Below are 19,368 nucleotides of genomic sequence, written 5' to 3' on the forward strand. Positions count from 1 at the left end.
TGTGATAGAAAAATAGCGCTAAACGCCTGCGGTAAATTGGTAAAATCCCACCCTAGAGCACCTTCATCAGGCGCGAGGGGCTGCCCGCGCCTACTATTTGTAACCTGTTGCATTTAGCGCTCTTTCTTAGCACAACATGCATTCTCGAGACCATGCTGGATGCGAGGGCACATTTTTGCATTAAAAAATGCCGCTATATGCAGAATTACTCTTTTTCTGTAATTAAGCGTAATTTTGCAGAATTTTTAGGTAATTCCGCGTGATTATAATACACAGAATTGCGTGAGTTATGACAACCCCCGTCAGAACCCGCTCCCTCTGCCCTCAGTTCTGATTGAGTCCTGTTAGAACCCGCTCCCTCTGCCCTCAGTTCTGATTGAGTCCTGATAGAACCCGCTCCCTCTGTTCTGATTGAGTCCTGTTAGAACTCACTCCCTCTCTGCCCTCAGTTCTGATTGAGTCCTGTTAGAACTCACTCCCTCTCTGCCCTCAGTTCTGATTGAGTCCTGCTAGAATCCGCTCCCTCTGTTCTGATTGAGTCCTGTTAGAACTCACTCCCTCTCTGCCCTCAGTTCTGATTGAGTCCTGTTAGAACTCACTCCCTCTCTGCCCTCAGTTCTGATTGAGTCCTGTTTGAACCCGCTCCCTCTACCCTCAGTTCTGAGGGAAATCTCTCAAATCCTGTTCCCTATCTGGGCTGTCAAACCTGCAGTCTCTGCCTTTAATTATCTGCCGAACTGTCTGTCTGTCTGTCTGTCTATCCCTTTCTCTGTGTCTCCCACACACACACATTCTCTCTCCCTCACACTCTCTCCCACACACACATTCTCTCTCTCTCTCTTACACTCTCTTTCTCCCTCTCTCTCTCACACACACACTCACTCCCCCCTCTCTCTCTCTCACACACACACACTCCCCATCTCTCTCTCACACACACACATTCTCTATCTCTCTCCCTCACTCACACTCTTTCACATACACACACACTCCCTCTCACACACACACTCTCTCCCCCTCTCTCTCTCACACTCAAACATTCTCTCTCACTCACACTCTTTCTCTCTCTCCCTCTCTCTCACACTCTCTCTCTCTCTCTCTCTCTCACACACACCCACACATTCTCTATCCCTCCCCCTCTCTTGCACAGTATTTCTCCCCCTCTCACACACACTCTCACTCCCCCTCTCTTTCTCACACACACACACTCTCTCTCTCTCCCCCTCTCTCGCACTCCCCCTCCACCTCTCTCTCACACACACACTCTCCCTCTCTTTCTCACACACGCACTCACTCCCTCTCTCTCTCACACACACACACTCCCTCCCCCCTCACACACACTCCCACTCCCCCTCTCTTTCTCACACACACACTCGCTCCCTCTTTCCCTCTCTCTTCCAGCCTCCCTCGCTATACCCCTTTTGTCTCCCAGTAATTACTAGTTCATGAGTTTCATACACATTAGCTGTGTTGTGGCCCCCGCCTTTTAGCACAGCCCTCCCCTCGCTTTAGCGCGCCTCTGTCTCCTGTAGCACAATATTTCCACTTTTTAAAATAACCAACAAGGAGGGCGTTGATCCTCGCTGACCACAAACCAGAGAAAGAACCAGCAGCCGCAGCCCTGGCACCGGAGTCTAACCACAGACCGCCCCCACCCCACCCTCAGTACAGCCACGGCGCCCCCCGCCCCCTCACAGGGGCCGTGACCCCCACTCTCTGCAGGCTGTCTCACAACGGGCAGATCCCGTCTCACTGGAATCAGAGACTTCACCCTCTCTACAGCCAGCCCCCGACCCACTGCTGCCAGCCCCCGACTCACTATACCCTGGGAAACACCCCCCTCACTGCAACCAGGCTCCGACCTCACTATACCCTGGGAGACACCACCCTCACTGCAACCACCCCCCACCTCACTATACCCTGGGAGACACCACTCTCACTAGAGCCAGGCTCCCACCTCACTATACCCTGGGAGACACCCCCCTCACTGCAACCACCCCCCACCTCACTATACCCTGGGAGACACCACCCTCACTGCAACCAGGCTCCGACCTCACTATACCCTGGGAGACACCACCCTCACTGCTGCCAGGCTCCCACCTCACTGTACCCTGGGAGACACCACTCTCACTAGAGCCAAGCTCCCACCTCACTATACCCTGGGAGACACCACTCTCAATAGAGCCAGGCTCCCACCTCACTATACCCTGGGAGACACCACCCTCACTGCAACCACCTCCCACCTCACTATACCCTGGGAGACACCACTCTCACTGCTGCCAGGCTCCCACCTCACTATACCCTGGGAAACACCACCCTCACTGCAGCCAGGCTCCCACCTCACTATACCCTGGGTGACACCACTCTCACTAGAGCCAAGCTCCCACCTCACTATACCCTGGAAGACACCACTCTCACTAGAGCCAGGCTCCCACCTCACTATACCCTGGGAGACACCACCCTCATTGCAACCACCTCCCACCTCACTATACCCTGGGAGACACCACTCTCACTGCTGCCAGGCTCCCACCTCACTATACCCTGGGAGACACCACCCTCACTGCAACCAGGCTCCGACCTCACCATGCCATGGGAGACACCACCCTCACTGCAGCCAGGCTCCCACCTCACCATACCCTGGGAGACACCACCCTCACTACAACCACCCCCCACCTCACTATACCCTGGGAGACACCACTCTCACTGCAACCACCCCCCACCTCACTATACCCTGGGAGACACCAATCTCACTGCAACCACCTCCCACCTCACTATACCCTGGGAGACACCACTCTCACTGCAACCACCCCCCACCTCACTATACCCTGGGAGACACCACCCTCACTGCTGCCAGGCTCCGACCTCACTATACCCTGGGAGGCACCACCCTCACTGCAACCAGGCTCCGACCTCACTATACCCTGGGAGACACCACTCTCACTAGAGCCAAGCTCCCACCTCACTATACCCTGGGAGACACCACTCTCAATAGAGCCAGGCTCCCACCTCACTATACCCTGGGAGACACCACCCTCACTGCTGCCAGGCTCCGACCTCACTATACCCTGGGAGACACCACCCTCACTGCTGCCAGGCTCCCACCTCACCATACCCTGGGAGACACCACCCTCACTGCTGCCAGGCTCCCACCTCGCCATACCCTGGGAGACACCACCCTCACTGCAACCACCCCCCACCTCACTATACCATGGGAGACACCACCCTCACTGCAACCAGGCTCCGACCTCACCACGCCATGGGAGACACCACCCTCACTGCAGCCAGGCTCCCACCTCACCATACCCTGGGAGACACCACCCTCACTGCTGCCAGGCTCCCACCTCGCCATACCCTGGGAGACACCACCCTCACTACTGCCAGGCTCCCACCTCACCATACCCTGGGAGACACCACCCTCACTGCAACCACCCCCCACCTCACTATACCCTGGGAGACACCACCCTCACTGGAGCCAGGCTCCCAGCTCACTATACCCTGGGAGACACCACCTTCACTGCTGCCAGTCCCACCTCACTATACCATGGGAGACACCACCCTCACTGCATCCACCCACCACCTCAATATACCCTGGGAGACACCACCCTCACTGCTGCCAGGTTCCAACCTCACCATGCCCTGGGAGACTCCACCCTCACTGCAAACACCCCCCACCTCACTATACCCTGGGAGACACCACTCTCACTACAGCCAGGCCCCGTTTCACTACTGCCAGGCTCCCACGTCAATACCCAAAGTTCACACAGCGCATCATGCCGCATAACCGCGGTTTCGTGGCGCTAGTGTTTCTCGCTTTAATAGTGGCCTCTTTGCTTGCTAACCCGGAAGCAGCGAGGGCTGACTCGAGTTCACGACCTGCACACCTCCCTGTCTGTCAGCGGCAATAATTCACCTCACTGAGCCATCCCCCGCCTCATTAGTCCCCTTTCACTACAGCCACAGCCCCGGCCTGTACTGCCACAGGCCACCTCTGCCCCGGCTGCCTCCCAGTCCAAGGCCCAATAACTCATTTTTTTGATCTCAGTCCCCCCCATACACACAATCCCCGCGGCCCCAAACACTGCTTCTCTAGTCCGACGGAGGGGAACCACCGGCAGTCCCCTCTCCCACAGTTTAACAGAGTCTCCCCGACGCAGTGCCCCCCACCCTTGACCGACCTCGACCTGTTCAAGGGCGGGCGCTGCCCAAAGCATCCTCCCGGCCGAGCAGTCTATACCAGCAGAGGTGCCCCCAGGGTACCAGATTATCTCACCCAGTCACTGCACTGCCCGGCAAATCTTATAGGTGCATTCAATGTACATCTACTTCACGTGCACAGCGAGCACCGCAGGTGTGTCTGTTGTATACACTATCACCCACTGCGCATGAGCAACACAGGTGTATCTGCTGTATACACTATCACCCACTGCAGAATAGCATCACAGGTGTGTCTGCTGTATACACTATCACCCACTGCGCATGAGCATCACAGGTGTGTCTGCAGTATACACTATCACTCACTGCGCATGAGCATCACAGGTGTGTCTGCAGTATACACTATCACCCACTGCGCATGAGCAACACAGGTGTGTCTGCTGTATACACTATCACCCACTGCAGAATAGCATCACAGGTGTGTCTGCTGTATACACTATCACCCACTGTGCATGAGCATCACAGGTGTGTCTGCAGTATACACTATCACCCACTGCGCATGAGCATCACAGGTGTGTCTGCAGTATACACTATCACCCACTGCGCATGAGCATCACAGGTGTGTCTGCAGTATATACTATCACCCACTGCGCATGAGCATCACAGGTGTGTCTGCTGTATACACTATCACCCACTGTGCATGAGCATCACAGGTGTGTCTGCAGTATACACTATCACCCACTGCAGAATAGCATCACAGGTGTGTCTGCAGTATACACTATCACCAACTGCGCATGAGCATCACAGGTGTGTCTGCAGTATACACTATCACCCACTGCGCATGAGCATCACAGGTGTGTCTGCAGTATACACTATCACCCACTGCGCATGAGCATCACAGGTGTGTCTGCAGTATACACTATCACCCACTGCGCATGAACAACACAGGTGTGTCTGCTGTATACACTATCACCCACTGCAGAATAGCATCACAGGTGTGTCTGCTGTATACACTATCACCCACTGCGCATGAGGATCACAGGTGTGTCTACAGTATACACTATCACCCACTGCGCATGAGCATCACTGGTGTGTCTGCAGTATATACTATCACCCACTGCGCATGAGCATCACAGGGGTGTCTGCAGTATATACTATCACCCACTGCACATGAGCATCACAGGGGTGTCTGCAGTATACACTATCACCCACTGCAGAATAGCATCACAGGTGTGTCTGCAATATACACTATCACCCACTGCGCATGAGCATCACAGGTGTGTCTGCTGTATACACTATACACCCACTGCAGAATAGCATCACAGGTGTGTCTGCAGTATACACTATACACCCACTGCACATGAGCATCACAGGTGTGTCTGCAGTATACAGTATCACCCACTGCACATGAGCATCACAGGTGTGTCTGCAGTATACACTATCACCCACTGCGCATGAGCATCACAGGTGTGTCTGCTGTATACACTATCACCCACTGCGCATGAGCATCACAGGTGTGTCTGCTGCATACACTATCACCCACTGCACATGAGCATCACAGATGTGTCTGCTGTATACACTATCACCCACTGCGCATGAGCATCACACGTGTGTCTGCAGTATACACTATCACCCACTGCGCATGAGCATCACAGGTGTGTCTGCAGTATACCTCACTGCGCATGAGCATCACAGGTGTGTCTGCAGTATACACTATCACCCACTGCAGAATACCATCACAGGTGTGTCTGCAGTATACACTATCACCCACTGCAGAATAGCATCACAGGTGTGTCTGCAGTATACACCATCACCCACTGCGCATGAGCATCACAGGTGTGTCTGCAGTATACACTATCACCCACTGCGCATGAGCATCACAGGTGTTTCTGCTGTATACACTATCACCCACTGCGCATGAGCATCACAGGTGTGTCTGCTGCATACACTATCACCCACTGCACATGAGCATCACAGATGTGCCTGCAGTCTACACTATCACCCACTGCACATGAGCATCACAGGTGTGTCTGCAGTATATACTATCACCCACTGCGCATGAGCATCACAGGTGTGTCTGCAGTATACACTATCACCCACTGCAGAATAGCATCACAGGTGTGTCTGCTGTATACACTATCACCCACTGCGCATGAGCATCACAGGTGTGTCTGCAGTATACACTATCACCCACTGCGCATGAGCATCACAGGTGTGTCTGCTGTATACACTATCACCCACTGCGCATGAGCATCACAGGTGTGTCTGCGGTATATACTATCACCCACTGCGCATGAGCATCACAGGTGTGTCTGCGGTATACACTATCACCCACTGTGCATGAGCATCACAGGTGTGTCTGCAGTATACACTATCACCCACTGCGCATGAGCATCACAGGTGTGTCTGCTGTATACACTATACACCCACTGCACAATAACATCACAGGTGTGCCTGCAGTATACACTATCACCCACTGCAGAATAGCATCACAGGTGTGTCTGCAGTATACACTATCACCCACTGCGCATGAGCATCACAGGTGTGTCTCCAGTATACACTATCACCCACTGCGCATGAGCATCACAGGTGTGTCTGCTGTATACACTATCCCCCACTGCGCATGAGCATCACAGGTGTGTCTGCTGCATACACTATCACCCACTGCGCATGAGCATCACAGGTGTGTCTGCTGCATACACTATCACCCACTGCACATGAGCATCACAGATGTGCCTGCAGTCTGCACTATCACCCACTGCACATGAGCATCACAGGTTTGTCTGCAGTATACACTATCACCCACTGCACATGAGTATCACAGGTGTGTCTGCAGCATACACTATCACCCACTGCGCATGAGCATCACAGGCTTGTCTGCAGTCTACACTATCGCCCACTGCACATGAGCATCACAGGTGCGTCTGCAGTCTACACTATCACCCACTGCACATGAGCATCACAGGTGTGTCTGCAGTATATACTATCACCCACTGTGCATGAGCATCACAGGTGTGTCTGCTGTATACACTATCACCCACTGCGCATGAGCATCACAGGTGTGTCTGCAGTATACACTATCACCCACTGCGCATGAGCATCACAGGTGTGTCTGCAGTATACACTATACACTCACTGCAGAATAGCATCACAGGTGTGTCTGCAGTATACACTATACACCCACTGCACATGAACATCACAAGTGTGTCTGCTGTATACACTATCACCCACTGCACATGAGCATCAAAGGTGTGTCTGCTGTATACACTATCACCTACTGCACATGAGCAGCACATGTGTGTCTGCAGTATACCTCACTGCGCATGAGCATCACAGGTGTGTCTGCAATCGAGCCTATACTCTAGGGCACATGTCCAGTGATTCACACAGGTGTATCTGCAGTATACCCCACTGCACATGGGCATCACAAGTGTGTCTGCAGCATAGCCTATACTCTACTTCCCGTGCCAGTGATTCACACATGTGTATCTGCAGTATACTCCGCTGCTCATGAGCATCACAGGTGACTCTGCAGTATATCCCACTGCACAAGCATCACAGGTGTGTCCGAAGTATACCCTATAACCTACTGCACATGCACAGAGAGCATCACAGGTGTATCTGCAGTATACCACACTGCTCATGAGCATCAGAGTTGTGCCTGCCGTATACCCTATAACTTACTGCACATGCACAGTGATTCACACAGGTGTATCTGCAGTGTACGTCACTGCACATGCCTGGTGAACCTTACAGGTGTTTCTCAGATATGCCCCATTGCACATGCCCAATTATTCACACAGTTGTGTCTGCAGCATACCCCACTGCTCGTGAGCATCATAGGTGTATCTGCAGTATACCCCACTGCTCATGAGCACCACAAGTGTGTCTGCAGCACCCTATACCCTACTGCACACGCACAGTGATTGCCATAGATGTGTGTGCAGTATACCCTACTGCTCACGAGCATCACAGGTGTGTCTGCAGTATACCCCACTGCATGTGAGCATCACAGGTGTGTCTGCAGTATACCTCACTGCTCATGAACATCACAGGAGTATCAGCAGTATACCCCACCGCAGATGAGCCTCACAGGTGTGTCTGTTGCATACCCCAGTGCACAGGAGCATCACAGGTGTATCTGCAGTATACCCCACTGCTCATGAGCATTACAAGTGTGCCTGCAGTATACCCTATTACTTACTTCACATGCACAGAGAGCATCACAGGTGTGCCTGCAGTATACCCTATACCTTACTGCACATGCACAGTGATTGCAACAGATGTGTCTGCAGCATACTCCACTGCACATGCCTGGTGAACCTCACAGATATGTCTCCGATATACCTCACTGTAATACCTGGTAAACCTCACGGATATGTCTCTAATATACCTCACAGCACATGCCCGATGACTCTCACAGGTGTGTCACTGGTATACCTCACTGTACATACCCAGTGACTCTCACAGGTGTGTCTCCGGTATACCACACTGCACATGCCTGATGACTCTCACAGGTGTGTCACTGGTATACCTCACTGCACATACCTGATGACTCTCACAGGTGTGTCACTGCTTTACCTCACTGCACATACCCGATGACTCTCACAGGTGTGTCACTGGTATACCTCACTGTACATACCCAGTGACTCTCACAGGTGTGTCACTGCTATACCTCACTACACATGCCCGATGACTCTCACAGGTGTGTCACTGGTATACCTCACTGCACATGCCCGATGACTCTCACAGGTGTGTCACTGGTATACCTCACTGCACATACCCGATGACTCTCACAGGTGTGTCACTGGTATACCTCACTGTACATACCCAGTGACTCTCACAGGTGTGTCACTGGTATACCTCACTACACATACCCGATGACTCTCACAGGTGTGTCACTGGTATACCTCACTGCACATGCCCGATGACTCTCACAGGTGTGTCACTGCTATACCTCACTGCACATACCCGATGACTCTCACAAGTGTGTCACTGGTATACCTCACTGCACATGCCCGATGACTCTCACAGGTGTGTCACTGCTATACCTCACTGCACATACCCGATAACTCTCACAGGTGTGTCACTGCTATACCTCACTGCACATGCCCGATGACTCTCACAAGTGTGTCACTGCTATACCTCACTCACTGCATATACCCAGTAAGCCTCACAGGTGTGTCTTCGGTATACTTCACTGCACATACCCGATGACTCGCACAGGTGTGTCTCTCGTATACCTCACTGCACATACCTGGTGAACCTTACAGGTGTGTCACTGGTATACCTCATTGCACATATCTGGTGAGTCTCACAGGGATGTCACTGGTATACCTCACTGCACATACCTGCTGAACCTCACAGGTGTGCCACTGGTATACCTCATTGCACATACCTGATGAGCCTCAAAGGTGTGTCTCTGGTATACGCCACTGCACACTGCATGTTAATGTCACATATTTACACCAGTATTCCCCCGGCGCACTATACGTTAATGTCACATATGTACAGCACTATTCCCCACTGCATGTTAATGTCACATATGTACACCAGTATACCCCACTGCACACTGCATGTTAATGTCAGAAATGGACACCGGTATGCCCCACTGCACAGTACATGCTAATGTCACGTACGTACACCGGTATACCCCACTGCACAGTACATGCTAATGTCACATATGTACACCAGTATGCCCCACTGCACACTGCATATTAATGTCACACATGTACACCAGTATGCCCCACTGCACAGTACATGCTAATGTCACATACGTACACTGGTATACCCCACTGCACAGTTCATGCTAATGTCACATATGTACACCAGTATACCCCACTGCACAGTTCATGCTAATGTCACATATGTACACCAGTATGCCCCACTGCACAGTACATGCTAATGTCACATACGTACACCGGTATACCCCACGGCACAGTACATGCTAATGTCACATATGTACACCAGTATGCCCCACTGCACAGTACATGCTAATGTCACATTTGTACACCGGTATACCCCACGGCACAGTACATGCTAATGTCACATATGTACACCAGTATGCCCCACTGCACACAGCATGTTAATGTCAGATATGTACACCGATATACCTCACTGCACACTACAAGCTAATCTCACATATGTACTCCGGTATACCCCACGGCACAGTACATGCTAATCTCACATATGTACTGCGGTGTAGCCCATTTCACATCCCAGGTACTTGTCTCAAGTATACCGTCCAGTCTCACCTCACCGAGTCAGGATCGCACCCTGCGATCCTATAGATTTCCCAGTAAATTCCTCGCTTTGGTCATGAGTAGGTCACGCGTCCCGAAAGATTTCATTAGAGCTTCCCATTAGACCTCTCCCCTGAGGTCCTGTGATCCCACCGATACCCAGTAGTCATAACCCACTTATGTGATCCAATAGATCCTCAGTAGACTTCCCAACTGTATCTTGAGCGGCCCGTGTGCTCTTGTACACCCCGCTGATCTTCCATCTGGGCCATGGTTCGCTCCTGTTGTCCCCTATATCTTCATTGGTCATCACTCTACACTGTAATCCCGTAGCTCTCCCAGTAGAGTCGCAGTAGATCTCTCACCGTGGTCATACATGAGTCTCTTCTTCCGATACATCCCCTGTAGGTCTGACACTTGGGTGAGTACGCGCTCCTGCATTGTCCTAAATTCCCAGTATTCCCCTAACCAAATGCATGAACATGTCCTGTGATCCTATAGATTTACTAATAGATCTCCAGTAGATCTCTTACTTGGGTCAAGATCTGGCCTCGCATACCCAATGATCCCATAGTAGCCTCTCTTTGGACCTCTGCCCTTGTGATCATTTATTTCAGTGTTGTCCTGGATCCCAGCGGTAACCATGACTTACTCCCATGATTCCCTGGATCCACATTGAGCTATATCTTGATCCATTCATGTGTTGTCATAGATCAAAGGCAGATCCCTAATATGTGGTTCATGATCAGATCCTAATTTTCTCAAAGATCCCCACTGGTCATTAATTTACCCTGTGATCCCATAAATCATCTACTAGACTTCAGTCGGTCTAACAGACGACCCTTCTTCTAGGTTACAATCACTTGTGTTCCCACAGAACCCTAGTAGATCTCTCATCTCGACAAGAGCCCACTCCTGTGTTCCCACAGACCCTATAGCAGATCCCACATCTGTGCCCTAAACAATTCCTGTGGTCTCCTAAAGCCGCAGCAGATTTATGTTGTACTTATCCTCAGTTGGTCCTCCCCTGGATCAAGATCCCCTCCTGCTTTCTCATACATCATCAGAAGGTCCTTCACATGAGTACTCACAGTAATCTCTAATGTTCCCACAGACCCCCAGTAAATTCCTTCCCTGGGTTAGGGCCCACTGATTTCAGGGATCATGGCAGGTACCTTCCTCGAGTTGTGATCCACTCATGTTGTCCAATATATCATCAAGAGATCTCTTTCACAATTAATTATCTACTTCTGTGGCTCCAAAGATCTCCTACCAGAGTCGCAGTCATCGGCTGTTTTCTATCTATAGAACCCGTGTCTGGATCATAATCCGCTCTATGCTCCCTGAGAGACCCGACAGATCTGACACTTGTGTCACAATCCACTCCAGTGATCCCAGAGATCCCCAGTAGATCTCCTCGCCTGGTTTATGGTTCACGAGTGTATTCACAGGAATCCCCACATATCCCTCTCCATGCTCATTATTTCTGCCTTGTACTAGCACAGATACTCAGTAAATCTCCCTCACGAGCCATGATCCACTTCTGTAACCACATAACTGCCACCGAGTTGTGACCCACTTTTGTGACCCCACAGATATCCAGCAGGTCTCTCACCTGGGACGTGATTCTGCTTCGTGTACCCAGGAATTCCCAGTGCAACTCTCCTTCGAGTCATTATCCACTCTTCTAACCCCATAGGCCTGGGTGATGATCCACTCAGGGGACCCCACAGATCCCCAGTAGATCTGTCCACGAGTCGTGATCTACTCCCCAGACCACAATCCCCAGATCGGTCCTCTAGTCATTATACAATCCTGTAACCCATAAACCCCTCACCAAGTCATGACCCACTGTTGTGTCCCAACATATCCCCAGTATATCCCTAGTTTGTGTCATGATCCCAAAGATCACCACTAGATCTGTCCCCAACTCTTGCTCTAGTCTCCTAGACCACAGATCCTCAGATCCTCGAGTCATTATCCACTCCTGTAACCCTATAACCCCCACCGAGTCATGGCCATTTTGGGACCCCCACAGATCCCGAGTAGATCTCTCACCTATGTCTCTCACCTATGTTATGGTCCCTCGGACCCCAGTAGATCTCTCCCCGTGTCTTGATCTACTCCCCTAGACCGCACTTCCCCCAGGTAGGTCCTCGAGTCATTATCATCTCCTGTACCCCATAAATCCCACCCAGGCATGACCCCCCCTGCTGTGACCTCCCACGGATCCCAGCAGATCTCTCACCTGGGTCATGATCCGGTCGGCCCCCGTGTTCTCCTCATCCTTGAAGATGATGTCCGGGTTGTAGTTGGGCGTCAGCTCCTTGAAGCGCTCCGAGTTGCGCGCTATCTTGCCCTCATAGCGCCCACTGGCCCCCAGGGTCTTCTCAGGCACGTGAGGGATGAACTGCTTGTAGGAGAGCGGGATGAGCCTGGGGGGCCTCGGCCGGCGGCCGATCACCCTGCCGGGCCCGCAGCCCAGCGCCCCGGGGCCCCCCAGCAACAGAGCGCAGCCCACGGCCAGCAGATGGAGGGCCAGCAGCTTCATGGGGAGGCGGGTCCTGGGGGGACGCTCGTGAGGCGCTAGAGGCTCGCTGGTGGGTCTCCTGTGATAAAGGGGCGTCTGCTGCCCCTCGGGGTGGTAGATCTCCTAGGACGGGATGGGTGTCACCGCTTCCTCCTGGCAGGTGGGCTATCCGCTCTGGTGGTGTGTCTCATTCAGGTGACTGCTCTGATCTGATGGCCAACAGGCAGGATTACTGGGTGATCCACTCCTTCAGGTGACCCGTCGGGCGTGATGGCCCCTGGGAAGGCAAGATTCGAGGCGTGAAGTGTTACCTCCGGGTGATCCCTCGTGTGATGGCTCTGGGTGAAGTGTTACCTCCGGGTGATCCCTCGTGTGATGGCTCTCCGTGCAGGGTGGATCACTGGGTGAAGTGTTACCTCCGGGTGATCCCTCGTTTGTTGGCCCTGTGAGGGGACGATCACTGGGGGAGCTGCCACCATCGGATGATCCCTTGTGTGATGGCTCTCCGCGCAGAGTGGATCACTGGGTGAGGTGGTACCTCCGGGTGATCTCTCGTGTGCACGGGATTCCTTGGCACTGATGATAATCCTCCCAAATGCCGGCGGCTCCTACTCATGACAGGTTGGTTTACAGGCCAACATAGTTCCAGGTATCCCCTGAGGCTATCTTCTGGTCGGTGTCTCCTCGCGGGGCTGTCAGTTCCCTGTGTTAGGCAGAATTAGTGATGAAGGAAGTTCCCGGTCTCCCCTGAGGCTATCTGCTGGAAGGTGACTCTTCGCAGGGCTGTCAATCCCCGGTGTTAGGCTGAATTAGAGGTGAAGTTAGTTCCCGGTCTCCTTTGGGGCTATCTGCTGGTCGGTGACTCCTCGCAGGGCTGTCAGTTCCCTGTGTTAGGCAGAATTAGTGATGAAGGAAGTTCCCGGTCTCCTCTGGGGCTATCTGCTGGTCGGTAACTCCTCGCAGGGCTGTCAGTCCCAGGTGTGAGGGTGACCTAGTGACGAAGGCAGTTCCTCCTCTGCTCTGGGGTTGCTGCTGGTCGGTGACTCCTCGCAGGGCTGTCAGTCCCAGGTGTGAGGGTGACTAGTGACGAAGGCAGTTTCTTGTATGCTCTGGGGTTGCTGCTGGTCGGTGACTGCTCGCAGTACTGTCAGTCTCCGGTGTTAGCCTGAATTAATGATGAAAGTAGTTACTGGCTCGCTCATGGTGTTTTCGGCTGACTCCCCGCCGTGCTGTCAGTTCCTGGTGTTAGACTGGATTAGTGATGAATGTTGCTACTGGTGTTTGTGAGAGTGGGTGAATGCTGGCTGGCGCTGGCAGTTTCTGGTGTCAGAATGGATCCCAGACGAAGACAGTGCCTGCTCTCCTGTGGGATTGCTGGTTGTGTGTCAGAACCCAGGAGAGTAGGCAGTCCCTCGTGCCAGCCTGGATTAGTGATCTGGGATTGCTTCTGGTTAGTGATTGCTCGAGAGTGGTAGCACTTCCTCTTGTCAGGCCGGGTGATTAATGAGCTGGGATTGCTGCCCGTGGGTGATTGCTCGATGGGACTGTCAGGCTTCTGGAGGGTTTTTGCTCGCAGTTGCTGTCAATTCCTCTTGTCAACTTGAATTCGTGATCTTGATTTGCTGCCGGTCGGTGATTGCTCGTGGCTGCTCTCAGTTTCCCGTGTCAGGCTGGATTACAGATCTGGGATTGTTGCTGATTGGCGATTCCTCGAGAGTGGTGGTAGCTCCTTGTGACAGACTGAGTGCCTGCTGGTGGGTGATTGCTCGCGGGTGATGGTAGCTCCTTCTGACGGACTGAGTGCCTGCTTGTGTGTGATTGCTCGCGGGTGATGGTAGCTCCTTGTGACAGACTGAGTGCCTGCTGGTGTGTGATTGCTCGCGGGTGATGGCAGCTCCTTGTGACAGACTGAGTAGCTGCTGGTTGGTGATTGCTAGCGGGCGATCGTAGCTCCTTGTGACAGGCTGAGTGCCTGCTGGTGGGTGATTGCTCGCGGGTGATGGTAGCTCTTTGTGACAGGCTGAGTGCCTGCTGGTGGGTGATTGCTCGCGGGTGCTGTCAGTCCCTCTTGCCAGGCTGGATTGGTGATCTAGGTTTGCTGCTGGTAGGTGATTGCTCGCGGGTGATGGTAGCTCCTTGTGACAGGCTGAGTGCCTGCTGGTGGGTGATTGCTCGCGAGTGCTGTCGGTCCCTCGTGCCAGGCTGGATTGGTGATCTAGGTTTGCTGCTGGTGGGTGATTGCTCGCGGGTGATGGTAGCTCCTTGTGACAGGCTGAGTGCCTGCTGGTGGGTGATTGCTCGCGGGTGCTGTCAGTCCCTCGTGCCAGGCTGGATTGGTGATCTAGGTTTGCTGCTGGTGGGTGATTGCTCGCGGGTGATGGTAGCTCCTTGTGACAGGCTGAGTGCCTGCTGGTGGGTGATTGCTCGGGGTGCTGTCAGTCCCTCGTGCCAGGCTGGATCAGTGATGCAGGTCTTCAGCTGGTGATGAGCCGGCGCTCAGGTGAACAGTCTGCCCCTCGCCTCACACGCCTGTCGCCGCTGCACAAGCAGTTGCCCTCTCCTCTGGGGTTGCTGGTGGAGGGGTCCTGTGGGCTTCTTGTAGGGGGTCATCTGATGGGCTGAGAATAAAACTGCAGCCTGGTACCAGCCTGATCCCACGTGGGCAGGAGGGTGGCCTGTGGGCCAATGTCCAGTTCCGGCTGCTGGAGGCAGTGTCCAGGATACTGCGGAGGAGGGCGCAGTGACGGTCCCAGCTCCGATCGAAGGAAGGCTCAATGCGATGAAGCCTTACTCCCGGACAAACGTCTCCAGCGCAAGCTCAACTCCTGCACAAACTTTATTCCAGGATCTGCTTTACTCCTGCACAAACGTTCCCCCGGACATGCTTTACTACAGGACGCGTTTCCTCCAGCACACACTGGGCTCCGGATGACGTGGATTCCTCGTTGGTTAACTTTTACAATTTTATATCACTTTTTCCTTCAGTCCAAGACCTGCCAGAAAGTTTTCGCTATCCACTTTACTCCAGTTTAGGTTTTCATTGAGGGCAGTTTTTTCTACTACTTTTCTTATTGACGTTTGGACGTTCCTTCAAGTCATTTTTTATTTCACAACACTTTTGTGCAACCTTAATTCTCAGAAAGTTGTACTGTTTTTATTTATTTTTGAATTCCAAAATGTTATTTTTTTCGGCAGTTTTCATCCTCGATTTTTTTTTTTTTTTACGAAATCGTTTTCATTCAATAATATTTTTTTTCGGAATCCAAGACAGCTTTGTCTCCTGGTTACGCTTTATTTCAATAGATTTTTACATCAGAATAGTCGTTTTACTGTTATTGCAAACAGTTTTCACCATAGAATAGTCTTACCTCCAAATTAGTGCTCGGTGACCGGTTTTACCCAGGTCACATCTTACCGGTGATCAGTTTTTACTCCAAGGCATGTCTTGGGTTCCGTGGGAACTTCGTGTGGTCTTTTCAAACCCAAGCAGGCGCCTTCCTGCGGTCCAGCTCGGTGGATGGACGGCCTCTGACCAGTCTCAGGTATGCCCCATGAAGGGGGTCTATGCCCAGTCTCAGGGATGCCCCATGGGGGTGGGAGGGGAGCCTCTGACCAGTCTCAGGGATGCCCCATGAGGGGTTGAAGGGGGTCTATGCCCAGTCTCAGGGATGCCCCATGGGGGTGGGAGGGGAGCCTCTGCCCAGTCTCAGGGATGCCCCATGGGAGAGGGAGGGGAGCCTCTGCCCAGACTCAGGGATGCCCCATGGGGGAGGGAGGGGAGCCTCTGCCCAGTCTCAGGGATGCCCCATGGGGGAGGGAGGGGAGCCTCTGCCCAGTCTCAGGGATGCTCCAATCAGGCGTCCCAGGTTGGCCCTTTTGGGACTGTCTCTGCCCAGACCCTCGTTGATCCTTTTGGTAATTGTCTGCCCAGATAAGGGTGGCCCTTTTGGGACTGTTTCTGCCCGGTCTAGTCCTTTTGGGACTGTCTCTGGATCGTCTCAGCCCAGACCCAGATTGGTCCTTTTGGGACTGTTTCTGCCCAGTCCCAGGTAAGCCCCCTGGGGCCGAGCGCGGCTCTAACACCGTCTCAGGTCCAGGCCGGTGTCGGGGCGGCTGCAGAATGAGGTCGGGTTCAGAGTCCAGTTCGGAGCAGCTCCCAGGCGTGCGTCCTGCGGTGGCGAGTGCGCCTCCTGCCGGGCAGAGGGGTGAGGCTCAGGGAGGCAGGGTGGCCCGTGCGGAGGCAGGAGAGGCGCAGGAGAGGCGCCCCGTAAAGCACTCAGGCTGAGTTAGGGTGGGCCACGCCCGTGCCAAGGGAGCCAGATCGGACGCGAGGGAGACCCGGGCTGACGGGCGCCAGGGCGAGCTGAGGGTGAGACCCCGGCTGAGGGTGCCAGGGTGAGCTGAGGGTGAGACCCCGGCTGAGGGTGCCAGGGTGAGCCCCGGCTGAGGGTGCCAGGGTGAGCTGAGGGTGAGACCCCGACTGACGGTGCCAGGGTGACTGGGGGGTGAGCTCCGGGCTGAGGGTGCCAAGGTGAGCTGAGGGGTGAGACCCCGGCTGACGGGCGCCAGGGCGAGCTGAGGGTGAGACCCCGGCTGAGGGCGCCAGGGTGAGCTGAGGGTGAGCCCCGGCTGAGGGTGCCAGGGTGAGCTGAGGGTGAGACCCCGACTGACGGTGCCAGGGTGACTGGGGGGTGAGCTCCGGGCTGAGGGTGCCAAGGTGAGCTGAGGGGTGAGACCCCGGCTGAGGGTGCCAGGGTGAGCCCCGGCTGACGGTGCCAGGGTGAGCTGAGGGGTGAGACACCGGCCGGGGGTGCTGGTGTCCTGCGCTTAGGACTCGGGGCCACCCTCGGGGTACCGTGCTGTGGATTTGGGAGGTTCTCTCGGCGGACCCTCGGGCGATCAGCTGCGGGACTTGGTTGCCACCTCGGGTTTAATCTAATCACGGTTTGCGGGGGTCCGCACGGGTGGGGGCCATGCTCTGGGCTTCGAGTGCCACCCGCAGGCGGTCACTCTGCGGTCCGCCCCCTCTGTGCGGTTCTGGGGCGCCCTGGCGAGGAGCGGGGGTCAGGACCACATGCTCCATACAGGTGACCCAGGCCCAGCCTGGTCCGGGGGCAGGTGACCCAGGAGACCCCCTGCTGACCTCTTCTGCCCCAGCCCTTCTCCTGGGCGTCCAGGGACTTCTGCAGGCCTCTCCTGCCCCGAGCGTCTCCTGCCCCCTGCCTCTCCTGCCCCGAGCGTCTCCTGCCTCCTGCCTCTCCTGCCCCCTGCCTCTCCTGCCCCGAGCGTCTCCTGCCCCCTGCCTCTCCTGCCCCCTGCCTCTCCTGCCCCGAGCGTCTCCTGCCTCCTGCCTCTCCTGCCCCGAGCGTCTCCTGCCTCCTGCCTCTCCTGCCCCCTGCCTCTCCTGCCCCGAGCGTCTCCTGCCCCCTGCCTCTCCTGCCCCGAGCGTCTCCTGCCCCCTGCCTCTCCTGCCCCCTGCCTCTCCTGCCCCCTGCCTCTCCTGCCCCCTGCCTCTCCTGCCCCCTGCCTCTCCTGCCCCGAGCGTCTCCTGCCCCCTGCCTCTCCTGCCCCCTGCCTCTCCTGCCCCGAGCGTCTCCTGCCTCCTGCCTCTCCTGCCCCCTGCCTCTCCTGCCCCGAGCGTCTCCTGCCCCCTGCCTCTCCTGCCCCGAGCGTCTCCTGCCCCCTGCCTCTCCTGCCCCGAGCGTCTCCTGCCTCCTGCCTCTCCTGCCCCCTGCCTCTCCTGCCCCGAGCGTCTCCTGCCCCCTGCCTCTCCTGCCCCCTGCCTCTCCTGCCCCGAGCGTCTCCTGCCCCCTGCCTCTCCTGCCCCGAGCGTCTCCTGCCTCTCCTGCCCCCTGCCTCTCCTGCCCCGAGCGTCTCCTGCCCCCTGCCTCTCCTGCCCCGAGCGTCTCCTGCCTCCTGCCTCTCCTGCCCCCTGCCTCTCCTGCCCCGAGCGTCTCCTGCCCCCTGCCTCTCCTGCCCCCTGCCTCTCCTGCCCCGAGCGTCTCCTGCCTCTCCTGCCCCCTGCCTCTCCTGCCCCGAGCGTCTCCTGCCCCCTGACTCTCCTGCCCCGAGCGTCTCCTGCCTCCTGCCTCTCCTGCCCCCTGCCTCTCCTGCCCCGAGCGTCTCCTGCCCCCTGCCTCTCCTGCCCCCTGCCTCTCCTGCCCCGAGCGTCTCCTGCCTCCTGCCTCTCCTGCCCCCTGCCTCTCCTGCCCCGAGCGTCTCCTGCCCCCTGCCTCTCCTGCCCCCTGCCTCTCCTGCCCCGAGCTCTCCTGCCCCGAGCGTCTCCTGCCCCGAGCTCTCTTGTCACCTGCCTCTCCTGCCCCGAGCTCTCTTGTCACCTGTCTCTCCTGCCCCGAGCGTCTCCTGCCCCGAGCGTCTCCTGCCCCCTGCCTCTCCTGCCCCGAGCGTCTCCTGCCCCGAGCGTCTCCTGCCCCGAGCTCTCTTGTC

The 19,368-nt window shown here is 55.2% G+C and overlaps 1 protein-coding gene across 2 annotated transcripts in view; it reads right to left on the reverse strand.

Moving 5' to 3' along the window:
- Nucleotides 1-18,144, reverse strand: part of IHH (Indian hedgehog signaling molecule) — a 154,784-nt gene extending 136,640 nt beyond the window's left edge. For both annotated transcript variants that reach the window (XM_069227134.1, XM_069227135.1), the window contains exon 1: nucleotides 12,640-18,144. In XM_069227134.1, the coding sequence (XP_069083235.1) occupies nucleotides 12,640-12,942 (303 nt within the window). In that variant the 5' untranslated portion in view covers nucleotides 12,943-18,144. The remainder of the gene's footprint in view (nucleotides 1-12,639) is intronic.
- Between the last annotated feature and the right edge of the window lie 1,224 nt (nucleotides 18,145-19,368).

The sequence above is a fragment of the Pleurodeles waltl genome, chromosome 3_2, assembly GCF_031143425.1.
Source record: "Pleurodeles waltl isolate 20211129_DDA chromosome 3_2, aPleWal1.hap1.20221129, whole genome shotgun sequence".
In the NCBI taxonomy this organism is placed as follows: domain Eukaryota; kingdom Metazoa; phylum Chordata; class Amphibia; order Caudata; family Salamandridae; genus Pleurodeles; species Pleurodeles waltl.